Source organism: Eublepharis macularius, chromosome 2 (genome assembly GCF_028583425.1).
Source record: "Eublepharis macularius isolate TG4126 chromosome 2, MPM_Emac_v1.0, whole genome shotgun sequence".
NCBI classification, from domain to species: Eukaryota; Metazoa; Chordata; class Lepidosauria; order Squamata; family Eublepharidae; genus Eublepharis; species Eublepharis macularius.
The window spans coordinates 4,975,768-4,988,919 of record NC_072791.1 but is presented as its reverse complement, the minus strand read 5'-3'; the positions used below and the strand labels follow the sequence as shown (position 1 = coordinate 4,988,919).

General features: G+C 45.1%; 1 protein-coding gene across 1 annotated transcript in view; it reads right to left on the bottom strand.

The window, feature by feature from the left end:
* Window positions 1–681: 681 nt before the first annotated feature.
* Window positions 682–13,152, bottom strand: part of KLHDC1 (kelch domain containing 1) — a 31,390-nt gene continuing 18,919 nt past the window's right edge. Inside the window, exons 10-13 of the mRNA XM_054972606.1 lie at window positions 12,558–12,630; window positions 8,608–8,692; window positions 4,718–4,770; window positions 682–3,208 (exon numbers count right to left, since the gene is read on the bottom strand). Coding sequence (XP_054828581.1) covers window positions 3,034–3,208; window positions 4,718–4,770; window positions 8,608–8,692; window positions 12,558–12,630 — 386 coding nt within the window. The 3' untranslated portion in view covers window positions 682–3,033. The remainder of the gene's footprint in view (window positions 3,209–4,717; window positions 4,771–8,607; window positions 8,693–12,557; window positions 12,631–13,152) is intronic.

Genomic DNA, 13,152 nt, shown 5'->3' with positions numbered 1-13,152 from the left:
AGACCTGCAGGTTTCCTCTTTGGATCCTGCCTGGGCTGTGGTATCCTCCACATGCTCTTTCCTTAGTTCAGCTGTGGATGAGCCTCAGACTCTTGAGGGGACTTATCAAAGCAACCTTCCCCTTCTAGCTAGCTGCCTCTTCCAGAATTCCTTGGGAGTGGTCTGGCCCTTCCCCCTTGGCCCAATAAAGGATTGTCGGGGGTGGGTGGGGGGCTGACCTTGGACTCCCCCATCTTCAGGGGCAGGGGCCTGGCTGTGTGAAGAGAATCTGGGCCAGCGGCCTCACTGGCTGGGTCCTCCTGCCCAGCCCTCCTCTGAAGTTTTAAGAGGCTGATCTGCCTTCTTGCCCAGGCCCCAAGAGGTCTTAGCTGCTGCTGGCCGCCTCCTCCCACCTGGCTCCAGGTGCAGCCAGCTGTTTGAGCCTTGTCCCTCTTCTGAGGCATGTACCAGACCTGCAAGGAATTGGGGCTGCTACTGATGCACTTCTGGGTATGGCTTCGCCCTTGTTTCTTTCCCCACAGCCCCCGATCGAGCTGCCTGCCTCAGCGGTGCCTGGGCAAGGCTGCCCCCTTTGGCTTTCTGAAGTACCCCTCAAGATCCTGCTGTTTAAAAAATGTGAAAGTCTACAAGGATCAAATATTTTTCAAAATATAATCGTATCACACACACAAGACAAACTGCCAGAGCTCCATGTTTTTATTTCTGTATGGCAAAAGAAAAAAGCATTCACCTGGCTTTCCTTTCATAGGTATTATAAAATATTAATGAAAACATAAGTTGGAAAAAGCATGTCTGATATTATCATCAACTGGCTCCGAAGACATTTTCAAAATGAGAAACTTAAGAAGTACTTCCCTTATCAGATGTTTTCTAGCTCAAATAAGAAACAGTCACAGATTCTCCTGCTCAAATTGTCCCAATGAGCGCTGAGTATTTTACCATAGGTCGACATTATCAGTAACTCCATCCTTGTGTCTCACTGGATACCACTAGAATTATACCGCCAGCCCTAATCATATTGTCTCTATTACTTCTAAATACTTGGCACAACCACACGGAAAGAACTTCTCTTGGGCAAGCCCCCTTGCAGGGGGCTTGTGCAGGAATGCTTCCGGGTGTCTGCACAGTCCCCCCCATTCATGTCAGGAGGCCTTGCGCAAGCCGTCTGCTGGGGGCGATGGCGCCTCTGTGGTCTAACCAATGAGCAGGCTTGGAGCTCTCAGCATTTTAGAAAGCCACTTCCAAGGCAGGTGGGAGCCTGACTTGGATCCAGAATGCAGGGCGGGGGCTTCTCTCCAGCGGTTTCCCCCGATTTAAAATGGCCCAAGGGAATTACCGTTTGTCCCAGTGAGTCAAAGGTGGCTCCCTGGGGGCCCTATCAGATGGGGACACCGATGCAAGAGGGATTCCTAACCCCCCCTCCCCCCACACTGTGATCCCAGTCTGACTTGTCCATCTCCCCCACCCTCGCATAACATCTTTAAAAAGAAAAACAGGAGCAGGGAGGCTTCCTGGCACAGAACTCTGTGTATTGTCTGGAAAGACTGCCGAAACACACCGATGACTCATTTTTAACAGATGAAGTAGCCCTGCACTTAGCGGGCAGCAGAAAACAAGAATGAGAGAATCGGGCTTTAGAACAAATATTAAAAAGGGACCTGAAGATAGAGGCAAAGTTTTTGACCTGCTCCGATCAGCTCCAGTAAAGGAACGAAGGGCAGAGACTGGCATGATCTGGAAGGACTTTTAACAGCTGCCCAACAAGCAGAAAGTCAGCAGGGGGAGCCTTCTCACTGCTTCATCCACTGCCAAGTTTTTGGTTGAAATGCAGCTATTAAAAGCACAGGAGGGAAAAAAGAACAAGAGGGCAGCTGCTTCACTCCAGGAGTGCTGCAGCTTCAATATGTCATTTCCAAGTATACTAGATTACCTGGTAGGAAGTAGAGTTCGAAGGAATCTAGAGACGGGGGAATTCTTGATGGGGGGGGGGGAATCCCCTGTTAATAAACACTAACACCTCTGGACTTGCTTTTGTGCTTGCAGTACCTGTGTCCGGCAAGATGAGCATGTTAAATAATTCACATTTAATTCATAATCAAATGCATGTGCTGCAGCCCCTTATCTGATGTGATGCAGTCTGCTGTTATGCTGAGGTACAAAAGACCTTCAAATGTCCTAGGAAAACTGCAGTGCCACAAAGAATGCAGATGGTCCATTATTGTAACCATCTTTGAGGATACTCAAAATAGCAGTTAAGTCAAAAAAAGGGTTTTTTTCTCACACTACTGAGTAAAACCATTTTATGTTCAAATGCACATCAGATTTTAATGACTATTAACATAATACCTGAAAGAGGTAAGAAAATATTGTTTCTATAAACAATTTTTTTACAATAAATAAGCAAAATATTTTCAACAAAGTTAAATACAAACTTTATACATCCAAAGTGCAGTATGTAAAACATTATCAAAACTGTGATTAATTACCTCAAAAAAAAGTTTGGTGCAAGCAGATGAAAAATACTTAATTTAGTGCAAAACTTTAAAGATAACTGACTTTTTTATAGTCATTTATCTTTGCTATTTTTCCAGAATGGTGTTCTATATAGCCAAGCATTTTTAGAGTGTTCTCCAACCAAAGAATACTATTTGTAGACTGCTGTATAAATGAATTTCCTGTTTCTGACAACAGCAAACAGGAGGTAACGTCCAGAAATATGACCAAATAAAATCTGATCCTCTGAACGCTTCTCACACCTCTTTAGTTTTAACTGGAACTAGAATTGTAGTCTTTACAAACTGGCTCAGTACACCCAAGGAGGTCATTATTAACTTCAGAATGCACAAGCTATTACCAGATGGGCAGCATAACTGTAATTGTTGCTCAGGCATCAAGAAATACGAGAACATTTCTAAGCATTCAGACCAGAGCTAACCTTGGGAAATCCAGCCCATTAATCAGTTGACTTGTAACATTTCTAAATGGTCTCCAACAATGATCTCTGCATATGTCACAGATATCCGCAGAAAGTTGCTAGGTGAAATTAATCTGCTCCTGGTCTTCTGTTTCAGCTTTTCTTTCCTGGCGATGGCTAACTGCTGCCCAGTAAGTGATTTTATCCATAGCTTGCTCAAGGAGTTTGGATGGTAACCAGGATATTTGATTCTCCAAGAGGACTGCATTTTTAGCAATGCAGTCAAGGGTAAGCCTGGAAATAATTTGCCAGAATTAGTTTCATGGGCTAAAACCAAATGTATTTAGGAATAAATTATTATAACAATAATAATAATCATGCCCACGGCCTGTCAACTACTAATTCATTGGGTGGCTTTGGCTGCAATTCTTAGTAGAAGCAAGTGTCAACGGGATTTACTTCTGAGTATACATGCTTAGGATTGCATTGTTTAAGTACGTTTCATCTGTCTCAGGCCCGTATCTCAGACAGGGGGATAACAATACTAACCGACACTGTAGGGCTGTATTAAGGACGTCACACCCTAGACAGCACTGACTCTAGGGAAGAAGCTGGGACAACAGGGGTATAGTCCTAAGAGAGGCAGAAGCTGAGCTGCAGGGAAGACCAAGGGGGAGCCACAGGGGCACAAGGGAATGACCACCAGCACTAATTCCCAGTGGAGTAAAGACCTCCTTTGGAGAAAGGATCTCCTCAGGATTAAGCTGAATGACAAAGGAACTGGGGGATGATGGGGGGGCACAAAAGGCCCCAACAAGAGGAAGTGGGAGAAGCAGCAGCTGTCTAGTGCAAGCAGCAAGCTGAGAGTCTCTACGTTCTGAAGAAACGACAACCTCCCTGAGACCTGGGAGGCAGTACCCATGCCCAGGAATACAGCAGGTAGCCTCTCCTGAGACAATGGCTGATTCCACACACGTTGGATAATGCACTTTCAACGCACTTTATCAATCATTTGAGGTGGATTTTTTGTTCCGCACACAAAAACCCCCATTCCAAATGACCTATAAAGAGGACTGGAAGTGCATTATCCAACGTGTGCGGAATCACTCAATGATAGGCTAGCCATTTCAAGGCTTAACCCTACAGGAAGGTTACAACAACCTGAAGCTGTGGCCGAAAGAACCTGCCTGAAGCTGACCCAGGACCTGGGTGGAAGCAGCTGGAAGGGATAAGTGGAGAACTGGTGTCCTGGTATGAGCGGGCTGCTTGATGTGCAAGAGCAATTCAACTGACACCTCTGCAATTACCTGTTGTTGGTCTGTCTGTGCTGAAGAAGTGGGAAGAAGGGATATCTCAATAGAGAGGCCCATGGTCTGCCTCTGGGGCCTCTATAAATGATTACTAATGAAATGTGTCAACTCTTTCGAGCACTTTCAAAACATATTAATGCACTTGTTACCACCTTGCATATTGCCTTGCAAGTGGATCCAGGCTTGCAGCCAAAAGGTGCATTTCAACAAACACTCTCACGCTCTCGAGTCCCTCTGACATCTGTGGAGCATAAGCCAAAACTCTCTGAGGCTCTAATGTGCCAGGGCTGCTCTCTTTCCTTTCGGTGTTGGGGAATGCTCTGCATGCAGCAGAAAATCCTCAGAGTGGGTATGGAAGAGTCCCTGAAATACGGAGAACAGCGCATCCTGCATGCACCCAGGAGCTGCTAGGCTTCAGCAATCGCTCTCACATTTACTTGCCCTAAAACCATTGGTCACATTACACTGTGTTTGTGATTCTTTCTCAACTCACCGGAGAAGTGAATAGGGTTGTGTCTGGAAAATCAATAAATCACTGCAGTGTCCCTAAGCAAAAACAAAACAGGTGTAAATCAACAAAGCTACATAGAAACAATAGAGCTGGAAAGGACCCCAAGGGACATCTAGTCCCAGTCCCGTGCGCAAACAGAGGAAATTCACAGCTATCCCCTGCCCTCATCTCCCCCAGTGACCCCCAGCTCTATGACCAGAGGAAAGCAAAAAACCTCCAGGATCCCTGTCCAGTCTGGCCTGGAGAGTAACTCCTTCCTGACCCGAAAGTGGTGACTGGCATTACCCTGGGCATATAAGAAAGGGCCCCGAGAGCCTAGCACTGGCTCATCCCTTCATGCCTATGGGGGATGTCAGCCTTTGGCGTGGGTGCTGCTACGCCAGTGGCCCGTGTGCCTGAACTTTTGGCTCCTGGGCGCAGGCAGGGACTCCGCAGGTGCCTGCTCGGTGCAAGAAGGGGGGGGGGTATACATCACCCTCTCAAACCACCCGTGGGCCTGCTCAATCTGCCGACTCAACGCAGCTGCCACTCCTCGCCTCTCACTCTCCGTCCCTCCGTCGCCTCCCTCTCCACTCTCAAGCCGCTCACGCTCTCCGAATGTCTCCACCACCCTACTCCTCTCCACCACCACTCCTGCACAAACCCCCTAGCCCCTGGCTCCCAACTGAGCTTCCTTATATAGGGCTTCCTGCCCTGTTCTCCACCCTCCCCTGGTAAGCTGATTGCTCCTGATCTGGTCCTGCTGGGGAGGCTTCCAGGTGTCTCTCCCTGTTCTGACCACCACCCCTCTTCCCTTGGGTTGACTGCTCCTGACCTGGGCCAGCTGGGGAGGCTTCCAGGTCTTTCTCCCCAGCTCCAGCCTTTCCCTTCTCACTTGCTTCCTACTTGGAGGATGGAGCTGGCAGGGCCTTTCCAGGTAAGACAGCCTGGTAGTCATTTCTCCCTGAGCCTCCTTGCAGCTAGGCAGGCCCCCGGGCCAGGCAGCCTTTCTGTGGCCTTGACAGCCGGCTGGCCAGCCCCAGCCTGGGCGTGTGCAGGGACAGGGGTATCTCCTGTCTGCAGGCTCTGCCCTTCAGCGCCTGGCACCAGGGGAGGTGTCTGGGGCTCATCGTTGGCAGCCACGCTTCCCACAGCCTCCCGGTGTTGTGGCTGTGGCATGTCCGGGGGGTGCGTACCGCTCATCCCCGGACAGGGGACTGCATCCTAAGAATAGCAAGTGCAGCACCACTTGCAGAATTAATCTTTCCTGCTTCCCCCTTTCCCTGCTGTGCTGTCCCAAAAGAGGATTGATGGATCCTTTGCCACGAGCATGGGCAATGTGTGTGTGTGGGGGAGTGTCTGGAATGGGAGGAGGGAACTGGTGAAAATTCCTGCCCATGAGCAGCATTGCCTTCCAATCAGAGAACTTCCTGCTTGTTGAAAAGTCAAGCTGGAAATGCAACTGACTAATAAACACAAGCTGAACAACCACAGCCTCCTACCATGCGCACACTACACTGGCTGCACATTTACAGATTGCTGCTCAACAGGCGGTAAGTTGTATCAGCTCCGACAGCACTGATCACTACTGTAGGAAGTATGTGTGCGTGCGTGCACGCATACATCTGGTGTAGGAGCAACTAATTTTACAAAAGCAAACATAGCCTGCACATTCATGAAAAAGCATTTCAAGGTTATCCGAGTACAAAAGGGAAAATAAAACAATTACTTTTAGTGTTTTAAAATAATTAGTCCAATTTTGATGACTATTTAAATAAGTCAAACATATTCAATTGTGCTAGATCAAGATGCGTAGCCGTGTTAGTCTGTCTGTGACAGTAGAAAAGAGCAAGAGTCGAGTAGGACCTATAAGGCTAACAAATTTTGTGGTAGGGTATGAACTTTTGTGAGTCACAGCTCACAGCTCAACTGAGTCCATCTGTCCTTATATCCTGGAGAGTGGAGGGATTTCAGAAACAGAATGACAATAGCCGGTGAATGACAAAGGCAGGCATGATTGGCTTAGCTGGATTAGGTTCCATTGTCAAGGTTCTTTAGGAATATTTTCTGAACAAGGACTTTGCTGAGAAACTGATGTAAGAAAATCAGAAGAATTTGGATCAGTCCAGCATCCTGTTACACACTGTGGCTAACCAATTGCCCTGGAAGGCCACTAAATGGAGCACAGAGGCTGAGGTGCTACCCTGCGGCTGCCCCCTCCCAGCACTGGTATTCAGAGGTGCGCTGTCTCAGTATATGGAGGTTCCCTTTTGTTACCATGGCTAGTAACCACTGATGGACATCTCCTCCCTGAGTTTGTCTAATCCTCTTTTAATTTTTTTAAAAAATTTACATTATTTATAATCCACCTTTCTCACTGAGACTCAGGGCGGATTACACAGTGTCGCTGAGCGTGATTGACAGGCCCAGACATCCAATAAACAATGCAATAGAGTCTGGAAAGCAGAATGGAAATCTGATGCAGAGCTGAAGCAGTGCTTAAGGATTTAAACATGACATGTTAAAACGATGCAGAAATTACATAGCAGGAGCATACTAACAGCAACACATAGTACACAGTAGTATAGTCTACAGTTCCTATCCCTTTGCCAAAGCATCTTTCTGAAACATTTCATTATAGTACAGCCCAACTACCTGTGTAAAAGAAGCCTTCCTGAATAGTTCAGATTTACATAGCCTGCAGCAAGCCAGGAGAGTGGGCGCCTTCCTTCCCTCCTCAAGCAGGCCGTTCCATAAGGTGGGGCCCCAACAGAAGATCTATGCTTGTGGCCATCACTGCATCCTCTGGCAGTGAATTTCACAATTGAATCATGGATTAAAGAAGTATTTTTTTCATCTGTAGGTAACAATGCAAAATACAAACCAAAATTCATAACGAACCAGGCAGGTTTGTGGTTTGCGAACCAGCGGTTCGTCAGATCCCATTTCTGACGAACCGCCACGAACTTTAGGCTGGTTTGTTTTTTGGTTCGTCACTGCAGACAGCCTGGTGCCAATCAGTCAGTTTCCTAGGCAACAGGGGATGGACTCTGCAGACCTTCTGCTGGCCAGGAAGTGACCTTCTGCTAACCCGGAAGTGATGATTTTCTGACCTGGATGTGACGTTTTCACAAACCAAATGAACCGGTTCACAAACCGGGGGCAGGTTTTTGAAAGTTCGTGGTTCGTGAAATTTGACGAACCACGAACCACATGATTCGGGTTTTTTCCCGGTTCGTGCCCATCTCTAGTCATATCCTTCTAAGCACATTGAATTCAGTAGACTCAGAAGGGTACATCTCTGTTTAGGACTGCACTGTAAACCACTTAAGTTTCCTCCAAATCTGCTCAAAAGATTAAGAAAAGCAAAGATCCTCCCTCAGCAGCACACTACACATTATGCTTTTCTACAAAGAAGTCATTCCCGTGTAGGAAAAAGCATGATGTTACATTCATGCACAGATTTTTGTTGCATTTCCTGAAAAATCACATTTGGTTGTGTTTCCTAATGTGTGCATGAGCAATCATAAGCATGCATGTTTTGAGCCTACTAAATGTAGGTTTGATGCTTTTTGTGAAGGAAAAACTGCAGGGATCAACCCTAATGACCCGGAAACTTAGTATTTTCTGTACATGTAGTACATAAGTACATAAACTTGGCATAAGTCATTGTGCACGTAGTACCACATGCACAAAAATTAGTCTGTAGGCCATTTTGAAATAAAAATTAACACAAGATGAACAAATAAGTGAAAGAATTCTCTTTCTGTGTCTCAAGATTTTGACGTGGTATTAGTATCAAAATGGACAAAAAGAAATCATTTTGTCTATGTAAGACTTCTGCCGTAAAATAAAGAACATTTAAAATTAGAGTTAAAAGGTTTATCACTAACCGTGTCCAGGAAATGCAGGTCATCTTTACTTCCTCCAAAGACCATCACATCACCCTCTTTACCAAGACAGGCTGTATGCCATAACCTAAAAAATATTACAGATATTAAGTTCCTAAATAACTGCAGATTTTATACTAATATCACTACAATTTCTCACTTTGAACGGTAGCAATAAGATGTAGCATACGAGAATATCCACATCAATTTTCTAGGGCTTCCCCTTTAATTGCCATTAAATTTAGTTGAATGCAGTTGTCTCAGCCAGAGAATGAAAGACCACCCCAATGGGATAAACAAGTATTTTAAATTACACACTAGCTGTGAATTAAGAATCTGAAATCTCACTAGCCTCCTACTACTTACCAAAAATCAACTTGCATTTTTATCAAAATAATAGTTTTTTTTATCACACTGAAGCTATAAATATTAAACTTTGCAAATGTTCCAATTCTTAAAATGATGCCTGCAATTATGACTTTGAAGCAGGGTGACAGGTTTAAATAGGAACGAAACAACCAGGTTGTTCTGCCTGGTTAAAATTAATCTTGAGAGAGCACTATTTAAAATGTCAGCCGTGATAAGAGCAGGCTAGATACCCTGATTATCTCAAAGTCCTTCACATTTATGTATTAACTGATCCATGCTAATGGACTAGCAGTCACTCAATATTGTACTTGAGTTGTGGGCATCAAATACCAACGGAGTTCAGCTCCCTGAAGCAGGCACGAGAGCCCTTTAAAACTGGGCCATCTGAAAGGGTTTCTTTGTTTCTTACAGATCTTGGCTTTCATTCAAAAAGCACTTATGGCAAAAGCCAGGGAGTTCTTTGAGCATCTGGCTCTCCTCTACAGTGCATAACTGAAAGCATGTAAAATATCTCCGTAAAAGGATAGTGCCTTTCCTTATTTCCACTCCTCTTCCCTTGGGGAAGCAAGTCATGCAGCCTCCACAGTCTGCCCTACTCCGATAGTCATGTGAGGAGACAGCAGCACTGAGGCCCCGAGCCCAAACATACCACAGGGGTCAGATACATTGCTTTGGGCTGAGATTAAAGGAATCAGACAAGGACACAGAAATAATAAAATACTCTCTGGGGAGAAAGGTCTCCAAGAAAGCCTGCTGGCTTTGCTTCCATCCCAGCTTTCCACAAGGTCAGAGCCATGTGTTTCCCCTTGCCCCACTCTTCCGGGGTTGGAGTCAACCCCCCCCCCCTTTCCCCCACCACTCTTAAGCATCCTCAAAGAGTTAAGTTTCTTTTCCCCCTGAATATTAAACATTTTCCCAAAACCATGCTCAAGGTACAAGATCTTTTTGCACATGCTAGTGCAAAATAAACAAATGGGTATGCATCAATACAATAGATTGTCGATATAACCAATTTGTACCAATAATTGTTAGGTGAGCGTCATTGCACGGAATGTTTTTAGAATTAATTGACAGAGTATAACTCACAAAGGTTAACAGATTGGTCCCTTTTGTTTATTTAACTACTGCAAAAATATGCACAAGACCACTCAGCACTAAAAAGAACTTCTTACTTCATTAATTTCAGCAATTATTCACGGATCTCCTTACACTAAACTGTATCCCACCTGTGCTCTTCCTCATACCTGTTGATAGGTCTGCCTCTGTCTTATGTGCATTAGGAAAACTCTGGCCTGGACTGGATCATCGAAGAACACTGCCTTGACTCTGTGGACCTCCTAGCTTCAAACCTGAGGCTTTTTTTCTACAGACTGATAGAGCTTATGTCCTCTCACAGCTGCTCTAACTTAGCACCTAGACATTCTAATAAAGCATGTTATTTACATCACAAATCAGCTAAATTAACTTTATCTTTAAAAAAAAACAGACCCTCCATTATACACTCAGCCTAACCTACCTCACAGGGTTGCTGTGAGGATAAAATAAAGAAGAGAATTACGTAACCCACCTTGGGTCCCCATTGGGGAAAAATTGGGAGTATAAATAAAGTAAGTAAACCCCACCTCACATACAAATCTGACGCACACCCATTCCCTTTTTAGTAGCTAGCCAAGGCTTCAACGTTCAAGCTAACCATGGTTTGCTTGAAAAGGGAAGGGATGAAACAGGGCATTTATCTTTGAGATGTGAGTCTCTTGAGAAGCCTACACTGGGTTGTAAAGGAGGCGTGAATTGCAAATACTGAGTAATAGGCATGCCTGTGTGAATCAGCCCTATGTCATGCTGATTTCAATGGAACTTCTTGCAGAATTAAGTGTGCTTAGAGTCCTAGCCTTAAGCAGCTGTACTTTCAAACATGACTTCAAAGAAACTACTTAAGGTTAACTTTCTCTGGAGTCAACCCATTCCACAAAGCCTGCATATAAAAATAGGGGTGCAGTTTTACTTAAACGGGGTCATGTTTTTTTTCAGAGAAGAGGGTCGTCCCACCAGCCAGTCCCTCTCAGGCCTCTGACCGGCCACTACTTTTACCTAAGGGAATGGGCCCCTGCCAATCCCATCCCTGCCTCCCCCCATTCATTTTGGCAACTACAGGAAAAACTATTTCTCAGTGGGTCAGACTTGTCCCTGGGCTCTTCAGCTGCAGGACCTTGCTCTACATCCAGGGTGAAGAAAGGACAAGGGTGCAATAACTGCCTACAAGGACCTCTGCATATTTTCTTCTTTACTCTGGCTCAAGTGTACTCTGCCCACCTCCACAGACCTGACCTTGGAGGGAGACCCCCTAACTCTGTGCTGGGTGACCTGGGGCCGGCCATATATTCTCAGCCTAACCTACCTCACAGGGTTGTTGTGAGGATAAAAATGGAGCAGAGCAGAATTATGTAAGCCTCCTTGGGTCGCCACTGGGCAGAAAGGTGGGGTATAAATGAGGTTTTATATATATACTACCCCAAAGCAAAGGTGGCTGAGGATCAATGGAAAAGTTCATGACTTCCAACCGACTGTGTGCCAAATTACACTAAAAGAGTAAGAACTACAAAATGGAATAAACAGTAGTGACTGTGTGTGATCTGCCTAATGCATTGTATATCTGCTTCAGACTTTGAATTAAAAAGTAGAAGGGCAACCTGATATAGTAGTTTCTTTGGCCTAGCTGGTATGTGTAGATGCTAAGGGTGTTGCAAGAGCAAGATTGCATCCACCTGGCCATATACTGATGTGACATTTGCTGGAGAACAACCTATAACTAAGGGGTAGAGCACCTGCTAGGTATGCAGGTGGTCCCAGTATTGATCCCCAACATTTTCAGTCAAAGGATCTTGGGCAGAAGATGTCAGGAAAGACGTTCCTCTGCCCAACTCCCTGAAAAGTGGCTGCCAGAGCTAGACAGAACAATGGCAGCTTCGTCTATCAACTGGCTGAAAACATTTAAAATTGGTCAGTACAGTGCTGTTATTTCGCCGGTTTATGTAGGTTAATAACCATGAAATATGGCCTCATCTGCACTGGATGTCAGATATGTAGGCTCTCCTTCCAAGCATTACATCATATGTGTGGATGCAATCTCTCACCCGTAGCACCCAATGCTTCCTGCAAGACACAAGTTTGCTCAAGCCAAGTCTTTCAAGTTGTTAATTTTGACTGTGTGATCTGGGAAGCAACTTCCTCTGAAACCAAGGTGTGTTCTTCCAAATAAATATGTTTGGGACAGAAATGCCAAAGCAGAAGACTCTGCACAGGGTAGGGCAGCAAGTAGTCAACTGAACGTTCTACGCATCGATTAACTGCCTGTTCTTGACAGGCTCAGACTGAGTCAGACATTATTTAAACCTTACATTCCCCACAATAACGTGACTGATACCTTTTTGGTATCATCTGGTAGGAAGGGCACTGAAAGTTATTTAAAATACAAGCATTAACATGCAAGCAAGTTTCTTTTTAAAAAAAGAGAACACAATGATGTTGACATAATCTATTCCTACTTATCTCAGTCACAACAAGTGTGGGCTAGCTGAAGATACCTAGGTCTGTTCTTTGGTAAATAGGCAAGCGGTTGCCATTCATTTGGTGCCACACTATAAATCCAGCCATCACCTGAAAATAAAGATGCACAGATTAATGCTACCCAGTAAATTTCCATTGATAATAAATGACGTCAATTTTGTGTTGAACATGAAGCCAGCAAATAAATACTTAATAAGAAAAAAAACAGAGAAACCCTGGTAACGACTGAAAGAGCTACGCCAGCGCATTCCAGAGGCGGCACAGAATGTTTGACCTTTTTGGCTTCCATGCCATGTTATCACAACCTGCATCTGAAATGCTCTCTGGCACCAAAAGTAGTTCACTAGGTGTAATGAACTGTGGGACTTAGAAGCAATGGATTCACTACGATTTCCCCTGTTTTGCCAGAGTTTCTGGCCCCTGTGGCCTTCCTAGGCAACTTCTTTCACATCTGGAACCCTTCAGAGGGACCCTGTGCTTAATGGAGAATCTCTCACCGTGGAGAAGAGGGAAAAGCCCACCTCTTCCTGTCTAGAGCTGCTGGGACTCAAGACTCGATTCAGGACTCAAGATTGGCTCATTTTGGAAGGGAAACTGCAACCAATTTGAAGG